The 10,151-nt window shown below is 62.8% G+C and overlaps 2 protein-coding genes across 17 annotated transcripts in view; one reads left to right on the plus strand and one right to left on the minus strand.

Moving 5' to 3' along the window:
* The window catches only part of MARK2 (microtubule affinity regulating kinase 2), a 60,422-nt gene extending 56,313 nt beyond the window's left edge, over positions 1–4,109 (plus strand). For 9 of the 11 annotated variants that reach the window (XM_049892314.1, XM_049892308.1, XM_049892307.1 and 6 more), the window contains 2 exons: positions 1,302–1,346; positions 1,955–4,109. In XM_049892314.1, the coding sequence (XP_049748271.1) occupies positions 1,302–1,346; positions 1,955–2,318 (409 nt within the window). In that variant the 3' untranslated portion in view covers positions 2,319–4,109. The remainder of the gene's footprint in view (positions 1–1,301; positions 1,347–1,954) is intronic. The other 2 variants (XM_049892310.1, XM_049892318.1) reach the window with 1 other exon arrangement.
* A 506-nt stretch (positions 4,110–4,615) lies between these two features.
* On the minus strand, positions 4,616–9,342 carry RCOR2 (REST corepressor 2). Of its 6 annotated transcripts, none has more exons than XM_049889871.1 (12): positions 8,717–9,342; positions 7,942–7,998; positions 7,566–7,646; positions 7,316–7,368; positions 7,069–7,230; positions 6,834–6,958; positions 6,671–6,740; positions 6,360–6,575; positions 5,908–5,985; positions 5,711–5,768; positions 5,342–5,571; positions 4,822–5,215 (listed from the first exon to the last, which is right to left on the minus strand). In XM_049889871.1, the coding sequence occupies exons 1-12, from the start codon at positions 8,841–8,843 to the stop codon at positions 4,901–4,903; spliced, it is 1,572 nt and encodes a 523-aa protein (XP_049745828.1). In that variant the 5' UTR covers positions 8,844–9,342; the 3' UTR covers positions 4,822–4,900. The 6 variants fall into 6 exon arrangements, with proteins under 6 accessions (XP_049745830.1, XP_049745829.1, XP_049745828.1 ...); XM_049889870.1 differs by having other exon boundaries at positions 6,671–6,743; XM_049889868.1 differs by having other exon boundaries at positions 6,822–6,958.
* Between the last annotated feature and the right edge of the window lie 809 nt (positions 9,343–10,151).

Here is a 10,151-nt window from a genome sequence, read left to right on the forward strand (position 1 = left end):
CTCTCCTCTGGGATGTGTTCACCTGACATGACCTGAGAGGTTCTAGGGGCATTGTGCCCCAAATCCTGACAGAGTTGAGAGATCCGCTCTCCCTCTGGCATCTCCTTTCCCAGGCTGGGTCCTGGCCTTCCACCTCTGGCCCCATCCTCGTCCTCTCTTGAGGCCTGGGTGGGCCAGGCCCTGGTTGGGAGTATTGGCTCCCAGAGGCTGAGTCAGCCCAGGCCCTCTGCTGGGACTGGGACTCCTGGCGGTCACACTGGTGCCTCACCTGATAGAGAAACTGTCCAGACAGGAATTCCTTTGGACCCTTTCGCCACCCCTCCCCCAGCCTCTCTCTGCATGACTGGCCGTTGCTGCCCTGGGCCCAGTGGGGCCTGCCTTGCAGGGCCCTCCGCCCACACCAGCAGGAGCCAGGCCCTGGGGTGGGGCTGGAGAAAGCAGCTGGGGGCTCCTGCCCTGCGCTGCCAGCCTGCTAGCAGTGCGCTTGTTTGCATTGTGTCTGTTGTGTCTCTGTGTTCTTTTACATGTGCTGCCGCTGCTCCTCTCTTCCTCACGCCCCTGCCCTCTCCACAGTCCCCAATTTCCCGGCTCCAGGCGCCCATCTTCCAGCCAGGCGCTGGAGAAGCCGCTCAGCGGGGCCAGACTTCTTCGCCACCTACCCTTCCAAGGTGTCCACTTGCCCTGCCCTCTGTCCTCTCTCCTGCACAACCAGATGGCCAGCAGGCCGGCAAGTGGGGAGTTAAAGAAGGAGGGGAGGTAGCCTTTCCCTTCCAGCGGCCGGGCCTCATTGCCCTTTTCCTCCCCAGCCCTCAGCAGGCAGATCGGAGGGCTTGGTCCTTGGGGCCTCCTGAGAGAGGCTGCCACACTCTCCCCAGTCCCTTCTCCCGCTAAGATCCACAAAACACACTGCAGCCTCATCCCTCCTAGAGGACTACAGTTCCAAGACCCTGGTATATTGTGCAAAAGACCCCTTCACAGCCCCACCCAGTGCAGACGGTGAGCCCAGCCACCTCGTGCTGCCACCTGTGTGCACATCCAGCCTTCCCCCAGCACGGATCTCTGGGAGTGTGGGGAGGGACAGGCCCATGTGCTGGGCTCCCGGCTGGACAGGGACAGTTGAGCTGCCAGTGTGAGGCGCCGCAGAGCCATGTTGGCCTGCGAGGTGATGGGCAAGTGGCCTGAGAGCTTGGGTCCTGCCCACCCAGCGGTGGCACCTGCCGGGACCCACCTCTCCTGGGTCTGTGGCAGTGGAAGGAGCAAGAGGCCCCAGCACTAAACTCTCCCTCGCTCTGTTTTTTGAGGAACCTGAATGAACCTGAAAGCAAAGACCGAGTGGAGACGCTCAGGTGAGAGGGCTGGAGCCAGCAGCGGCCCTGCCCGGGCCACCGGGCTCGCCACAAGCCTCCTGCTCCTCTCTTCCTTCTGCCACTTGGCTCTTCCTCTGGCGGTTCTTCCCTGCCCCCACCCTTCGGGGGCCTCCCTCTCCTCAGCCGGCCTCAGCCCCCAACTACAGTCGTTTTGGGCCCTCCTCTTCAGGTCTGGTGTGTTCTGGAAGGAGGAGCCCCGGGCTGGGCGGTTGGGGCTGCAGATTCCTACTTGATGACTGGCTCACCTTTTTGTGCCTCAGTTTTTTCCTCCTGTGTCGACAAGTCTGTGAACTGCTCAGGGCCACTGAGCACATGCTCCCATTTCTTTCCCAGCCCTCCCCTTGTCACAGGAAAGAAACGGTAACTGCATGGAACTGTCACCCCTCCAGGGGCTGGCTTCTCCTCACCCTCCCTTTGCCCCCTCTGACCAGGTTCTAACTGCTCCCTCTTCCAGCACGGATTGCTCCTGCACACCCTCCCTCTCCTCTGGTCTCAGGGTCTGTCTGCCTGCCTGCCAGGGGGGCTGGCCCGGGGGTGGGGTGCCTCGGCCCCCGCCTGACCCCCGCCTCTGCCCTCCCTCTCCGCAGACCTCACGTGGTGGGCGGTGGAGGAGGCAACGATAAAGAAAAGGAAGACTTCCGAGAGGCCAAGCCTCGCTCGCTGCGCTTCACGTGGAGCATGAAGACCACGAGCTCCATGGAGCCCAACGAGATGATGCGGGAGATCCGCAAGGTGCTGGACGCGAACAGCTGCCAGAGCGAGCTGCACGAGAAGTACATGTTGCTGTGCATGCACGGCACGCCCGGCCATGAGGACTTCGTGCAGTGGGAGATGGAGGTCTGCAAACTGCCTCGGCTCTCCCTTAATGGCGTGCGCTTTAAGCGGATATCGGGCACCTCCATGGCCTTCAAAAACATTGCCTCCAAAATAGCAAACGAGCTTAAGCTTTAACAGGCTGCCAGGAGTGGGGGGAGCCCAAGGCGGCCAGCTGGACTTAGCTGCTGGGGCCGCCACTCCACCCCACGGGTGAGACTGAGACTGCAGACTGGACTCGGTGTGTCTCCCCCTGCTGGCACTTCTCCCTCCCCGCCCGTTTTGGTTCTTATTCCATGTCTGTGGGGACTGGGAGATGGTTCTTCCCCCCGCCCCCTCTACACACACACACACACACACACAGTCACCCCTGCCCATAAGTCCCCCTTCCCCCCTTTCCCACAGAAGGCAAAGGAAGGGGAGGGAGGGCGGGGGCAGGGCTCCCCCTCGGTACTGCGGTTGCACAGAGTATTTCGCCTAAACCAAGAAATTTTTTATTACCAAAAAGAAAAAAGAAAAAAAAAAAAAATCCCAGCAGCCACCATTCCTCCCTGCCCCATTGGGACAGTCGAGACTGGATCTCTGGGGTTTCCTGGGAGGGTGGCCCAGGGCTGGAACACTCTCAGGCAAGAGTGGTGGAGTCCCCTATCAGTCCCTCCGCCAGGCCCACTTTGGGCTTCTCCGCGCTCCTCCCCTCTTTCCCTCCAAGCAAACCACCAGAGGTGGCCTTCCCCTGACCTCAGGCCCGGGGGCTTGAGGCCTGGGCAGCTGTGGACTGGGGTGGGGGTGGGGCCGGTGGCTGCTCTGGGGCTGCGAGGTGAGGCTGAGGGGCACTGGCCTTCCTCCACACTGTATCCTCTGCTCACCCTCCTTCCCCAGAGCTGGGCATTTCCTTCCACAAGCTGCTGTGGGGGCATTTCGTTCCCCTCCTCAAAGTCTGTGCCATCTTCCCCGCCCCCTCCCAGGTAGAAGGAGGGGCTGACCCCAGGGCTGGGACAGGGAGGGGATGCAGGGCAGACGGGCTCCTCGGAGTCCCCGGGCACTCACAGGGACTCTGGGTCTTCTCCGTTCTGGGAGAGCCTTTGTCTGGAAGCACACCCCCCTCCCCCGGCTGTTCCTCCCTACCGCTTCCCCTTCATTGGCATTAATCTGGGCACCAGCTAGTTCCATAGCAGTGACTTCCCTCACGCTGTCTCATCTCAGCCTCGCCTTTTCTTCCTGACACTGTCGCCCCTCCTCTCAGGAGACACTGCCCAGGGCCTCCCTGGCCGCCTGGTCGGGGGCTGGATGGCAGCAGGGCCGGGAGCGTCAGCCCTCCACGTGGTGGGGACAGCCAGGTGAAGTGGCTCCCAGCCCGCTCACCTCCGCGGCCAGTGTGGGAGTGGGGGGCTATGGGCGCTTGGCTGGTGGCGGCCGCTGCATCCCTTAATTTATTTCTCTGCTGTTTCTGTTCTTGAGAAACTGGGGGAGGGAGTCCTGCACAGAGGCTGCCCCTACCCTCACCTGAGTTGTACATTTTTTTTGTGATGGGTTTTATTTTTTATTTTATTATTTTATTTTTTTGATTTATGATGACTCCACCCCTGTTCATCACCCCCACTCCCAGGCCAGGCTCAGTGACAAGTCGAGCTCTTGGGTCCCAGGAAGGGACCTTGCCAACCTCAGCCCTCCTGTCCCACGCCCCCAGTTGCTCCGGCTCAGACCAAGGGCTCCCCCTCCCTTCCTCCCTCCCTCTTCCCACCCTTTGGAACAGCCCGGGTGCTCTGAGGGGGCCAGGAGGGCATGGCTTGGCCCCCAAAGGGGTGGGGGCCAGGGGCACCCAGGCAAGGTGGTCCCTCCCTGCCCAGCCCCCCTCCTGCACTTAGTTTCTCCTCTGGATCAAACACGTAATAAAGAGAATGTTTGGAATCTGAGCTGCTGCCTCCCATTTCTTCTCCCAGCCGGGCAGGGACCCAGTCCCCCGTGGGCAAGTCGCCGCCCTGCCCGCCTGCCTTGCAGGAAAGAGCTGGGGAAGGCCGTAGGCTGGGTGAGCCCAGCCCCCTCCCACTCTCGGGGCTCAGATGGAAGCAAAGCCCAGGGCCCTTACACAGAGGAAAAGAGAACTTGATGAGCTTGGGCATTTTTATTTTTAAAAAACGTTGAAAAATAAACCCAGGTCTGTGTGAAGTTCCCAACCCCCCTTTCTCCAAGCTTGGGCAGTGGTAGAGTGGGCACTCTCAGGGCTCCTGAGCACTCCACCAAGCCCTGAGTGATTCTCCTCCAGCCCCTGCTGCTGTCAGGCCCTGAGGAACCTCTGTCCACCTCTCCCTGCAAGCCCCCCTCCCCAGCTCACCCCAGATTTATTGCTAAAAGAAGGGAAAGAGGAAGGAGAACAGCCAACACACCAGACGGTCCGCTCCCCCACCCCACCTCCACGCTATGGTCACTAACCCCCACACAAAGGGCAGGGCCCAAAGGCCAAGCCCCAGCAGCCATTGCAGTCCCAGCCCAGAAGCAGAAAGCAGACCTTCAGGCCACCTTAGAAGGCCAGCCCCGGCCCCTGGCTGGGGAGACAGGTTCAGCTGTCAGGATCACATGCAGAGCCTACAGGTCCAGGCTGTGCCCATTGGCAGCTCTGGGTCTTCCTGGCCAGAGCCCTAGTTCCTTCTGTCCTCAGTGACGCTGGAGGTGCCCAGGGATGTCCAGCAAAGGAGCCTCCAGTTGGTGAAGGACCTCAGGGCTCAGAGTGAGGGTGCTGGAGGCTCCAGAGGGGCTCCGATCAGAGTGGGTGGGGGCTGGGGGCCTGAGCGGGCACTGTGGCGGGAGGCAGCCAGAGCAGGGCGGATAAGCGGTGGGGGGGGCTGGTTGGGGGCCAGCCGGGGCTGGAGGAAGCGGCCCTGCTGTAGTGGGGGAGGCTGGCGAAGCAGAGTGGGTGCCGTGGGCAGGGGTGGCCGAAGCAGCGGGGGTGGCTGGGACAGTGAGGTGGGAGGTGGAGGGGGTGGTGGTGCAGGGGGCACCGACCGAGGCACAGACGTGGAGACAGATGTAATCTGGACCTGAGGGGAGAGAAAAGGGTCAGAGAAGCCAGGCTTGCTCACATCCTCAGCCCAGTCTCAGGACTGAGGCCAAGGCCGGGCCTCTCCTCTCTGCTACCTGAAGGGCTTCTCTTATCCCCTTCTCACCTCATCATCTTCCTCTAGGGCTGGGGCTGGCAAGGGAGCCCCTCTCCTAGCCTCTTCCATGGGGACTGGGGCTCCAGGGGCCCCATCCTGCTCGGCCTCCCATTCCTGCAGCACCTCCTCCAGATTGAAGCGGCGCCGGTAGCTCACAAAGAAGGTCTTCACCTGGGTCAGAGTCTTGTTCCCAATCACCTCTGCAATAGCCCCAAAGTCTTTGCCATACCTACGGATGGCTGCAAGGGTCAAAAGGGCAGAGAATGAACACCCCTCAGAACTATCACTTCCCTGATCCTTCCCCTCTACCCTCAGCTCCTTGGAGGATGGGGAAGTAGATTGCTGGGACTGCTGTGTTCTCCCCATGGTCCAACCCACCTTGTACAGCCAAAAGCTGCTCGTCTGTGGTCCAGCGGGAATTGAACTTGGTGTTGGCCTGGAGAGCAAAGGGTATGTCCTTGAGACTCAAAACTATGGAAGTTGAGGCCCCGCTCCCCAAACACGACTGACTCCCCTTTCTGTCTCACCTCCCGAGAGAACTCTGCTCTGCGCCCAAACCTGAAGAGCAGCCTTACCTCAGGGGGGCGGAGGGGATCAATGCCGCCCTCCAGAGCTTGGCGGAGGCTGCTATTGGTCTGTTTCATGCTTTGCACCTGGGAGCACCAGGACAGGAACGCACATCAAACCCGATCCCAGGGAGGCCTCCCTCACCAACCCTCACCAGCACCCTGGGTCCCCTGCAGATACCCCTCCTACTCCCCCCAACAAAGCTCCCTGCTGCCCACCATGCAGCCCACTCCTCCCTCTCAGTGGGGGAGACACTGTGCTTCTCCCCTTTCCACAGACCAGTTTTTTTTAAAAGGCTCAAGAAGAAGAGCAAATTACCCAGAATCCCACAGGATCGGGCAGAGCCGGGCTGGGCACCTGCACCATCTCCCTCATACCTCAGCTGCACCCCCAACCACAAATTTAGTTCCCAGGTCTGACCTCCCTCTCTCTGCAAGGCCCTTCTTTTCTCAACCCCCACCTGGCGCTTGAGGGAGACAAGCTGGGAGTCAAGGCCCCGAAGCGTGAGGTTGGCAAGGTCTGGGCTTCCCGACACAGCAGTGAGGCCCTCGGGGCTCAGGTACATGCCCTTGGGCGGGCGCCGCCGGGTCCGCAGCGGGTGGTGGCGGTACTGGGACACCTGGACCTCCTTCTTTCCAGGGCCTGGGCGGGCATTCAGGGGCCGAGAGGGCAGAGGCTACAGGGAAAGGAGAGGGGGCGGGTGGTGCAGAGCCCAAGGAGGGGCCCGCAGGCAGGCAGTTGGGCAGGGCCAGACAGGCTATAGGACCTCACCTCTCTCTTGGAGTCTCCAGCATCTGGCTCTCCCTCACTCACGGCTCCTCGCCCCTCTTCAAGCTCGTCACTGCTGACACAGGGGCCATGGAGGAAATGAGGCCGGAGCCAGGGCCACCAGGAACTTTGCTTGTCCCCACCGAGCGCTTACCCGTGTCCCCACCTGTCTTCTTTGTCCTTGCGGCCCCCCAGTCGCCGGGCCTGCCTGTCCATCACGCTGGTTCGGCTGCGGGTCTTCTTCCAAGAATAGTAATACTTCACCAGGCTGGGGATCAGTTTGTCAGGCAGCTGGGGGAAGCAACGCCAGTGGTTGGGGTCCACCCAGGCCACTGGGCCCCAGGAGGCTCAGCAGAGGAGGGGCTGAGGCACACTGGCAGACAGAGGGGAGGGGGCTTTACCATCTGTTGGATACGCTGGAAGCACTTGCCATGGAAGCCAAAGGCCTGTTCAAATAGCACCTTGTCCTCTACCGTCCACTCGTCGGGGAATGGGGTGAAGTTGGCCAGGTCAGCCAGGGATTTCTCCACATCATGTTTGTGCCACAGGAGCATGCCCAGTGCCTGGTCCAGGACACGGGGAGCTCAGTGCAGCTGCCCCACACAGTGCCCTCCCCACACCACAAACCCCTACTCAGCCGCAGCTCACCTGCTCGATGTTGTAACCATGTTTCTCCTTGGCCATTGCAATGTACTTGTCAACTAGAGGGATGGGAGGAAGGAGGTATTGGAGGAGGGAGTTACAAGCCCTGCCCAGAAAGGAGTCTCGCCCTAAGGACCCCACCTCCAAGGTACGTATGGGTTGAATCCTGGCCCCTCAGCCTCCAACCTACTTCCGAGGAGAGCTGGCCACTGGCCAGCATGAACCCAGCTAGTCACCCAGGGCTCTGCCCACTCACGCTTGGCATCTGACACACAGTGGTTGGGCGACCACACCAGCATCCCCTTCAGCTCCTTGTTGCTGTAGCGTGCCGGGCTCTCTGAAAGGTGGTGAGGCAGAAGAAGGGAGGCACTCAGATCAGCCTGTGGTGCTAGCCTGGACCCATGGCAAGAGGGTGGTGGAGCAGTGGGAGCTGGGGAGGTGAGGCCCAGAAGGGAAGGAGGGGCAGAGACCCAGACAGGAAGGCAGAGCAGGAAAAGGAGCTCTGCCACAGGGCCACCCCTGTCCCCGCGCCTGTCCTGTGATGGGAGCCAGCCACGGCTCCCCAGGTGGGGCTCTGGGCCAAGCCATGGCCCCTCCACTCTCCTCCCATTGCAGCCTGTCCTGCCACTCACCAGGCTTGCACTCCGGAATTACGGCCTGGTAATTGGTTCCAACGCGGATCATGCTGTCTGTGGAGCCAGGGGGAGGCAGTCAGGACTCCAGAGAGGGCGGGAAGGGGGATGTGGCAGGGGAGGTGGCTGGCCCAGAGCTCTCCTCCCTGACCACCCAGGACCCCCACCTTCCAGGAGGCTCACTTTTCCCTGATCTTCCCCCTCAGCTACCCTCAGCCACAGAAAAATTGGAAGGGTCATACTGGAAGGCATGGGGGTGGGTGAAGGGGTAAGGGGACAGTTTTAGAGCCCAGGCCAAGCAGAACCCTTTGTTCTGGCTGGGGGCTGCGGGATGAACTGCCCCCAGACCTGGATCACAGTCCTTCAGGGAACCCAAGGCTCCTCCCCACCACATGACCCACACAGCTCCTCGTGGAGGTGTCTTTCCAGCCCCTGCCATCAGAGCTCAGTCCCCTGTAAGGTGGCTCAGTATAAGGGGCCCAATGTGAAGACGGGAGGGATACCTAGGTCTCTCCAGCTCCCAAGAGCAATTGCAGGGACTGTGGGCACAGCCAGTGCGGGCATCACCACCTCCTGGGCAAAGCTAGAGACCCAGCCTGCAGATGCCCTGTGCCCGCGGCCTCAGACTTAGGGAAGAAGCAAGGCAGAGGCTCCAATCAAGGGCAAGGGGGCAGGAACCATCAGTATAATCAGCCCGTGGTCGGAAACTACACCCCCCCTCCCCTGCCGCGCCACCAGGTCCGACGCGCCTTTAACCCTAGGCCTCCGGGCTCACCATGCGAGTGCTCTTCCTCGCTGCTGTCATCTTCCGAGTGAGGCTGTCCACCGTTGGGCGCCGTCTTGGCCCGGCTGCGGGACAGGATCCCGGAGCCCGCGCTCGGCTTCTCCATCACCGAGGGCATTACCCCGCCCAGCTGCCCCGAGGGGCGCGGGAGCCTTTGGAAGGCGACGGAGCTCGCTGCGCTCGCCCCTAGTGCCGTGCCCGGCCCGGCCTGGAGAGGTCGCCACTGAGGTTACCAGAGGCAGGAGGTCAGCGTGGCTGGTGTCCGGCAGGCCGGGCGTGCAGCCGGCAGCTCCAGCTTTCTCCGCGACCCCCACGGGCAAAGCCGTCAGAAAAGTTTGTGCTGAAGTGGGGTAAGCGGGGGATGAGTGCAAGGTCCGGAGCGGCCGCGGTGCGCTCGCTCTATCCGTTCCACGGGCTTGAGAAGGCGGGTGACCTGCCTTCGGGGCGCACCGGAGCCCACCGCCCGCCAGCCCACGCCGCGAAGTGGGCAGGCGCTACAGCGCAACGTGCGCCCCTGCGGGCTCCGCGCCTCTCGGCTGCGCCCGGGATGCCCCGGTCCCCAGGCAGGAACCCTGTCGGGACCAGCCCCCTGCCCGCGACGGCAGCCGGCGGGGCTCCGGCGGTGGCGGCGGTGCCTGCGGCGGGACGGCGCGCACGGCGCGCACGGCGCGCGGCGCTGAGGCAGAGTTGCAGGGAGGCGGGCGGAACGCAGCCGCGGGCGCCGCCTCGCACCCTCGCCGACGCGCTCTACCCCGCCGCTCGGGCTGCGGCTCGCCGGCCCGCTCCGCCGCCGCTCCTCGCGCACACAATGAAGCTGCTGGCAGGGAAGTAGTGCCGGCTGCGGCCTCAGCACCCCTCCCCCAGCCGATGCCTCCGCCAGCTGAACATCTGGCCCTGGGGTGGGAGGGAGGGCCGGGGGCGGGGCCTGGGCCGGGGCTAGACCTCAGGGGGTGGGGTCAGCACGCGGGTGGGGAGCACTCCCTCTGCGGGCCCCCTTACATCCCGGGGCTCCCAGACGTGCCCCTGGGGGAGACCCCGCTGCCCCCCTAGAGTAGCTGGGGGTCAGCCCCACCCACGCGCACACCGGCCCCACACATCAGTGGGCTCCGATTACCGCCGCTTGCCCTGAGGGCCGTGAGGCCGTCTGCCTGCCTGCCCGCCCGGGTGGAGCCCAGCTTTTCCTTCCATTTCCCTTCCTGCCAAGGAACTCCCTGCCCCCCCTTCCGCAGGGGGACCCCCCTTCATGCGCCCTTGGGGGCCCGAGCGGATGGGAGGCCGGACAGGGCAAGGAATGCATTCCTCCAAGAGCTACCGGGCCAAAGCCTGGCTTCTGTTGGCTCTATGGGTCCCCCGGGGTCACCCCAATTCTCTTTTAACTACTGCAGTCTGTACCCCCAAAACAGTGAACGAGGGGCCGAGGGATGGG

Source organism: Elephas maximus, chromosome 7, assembly GCF_024166365.1.
Source record: "Elephas maximus indicus isolate mEleMax1 chromosome 7, mEleMax1 primary haplotype, whole genome shotgun sequence".
Classification (NCBI taxonomy): Eukaryota; Metazoa; Chordata; class Mammalia; order Proboscidea; family Elephantidae; genus Elephas; species Elephas maximus.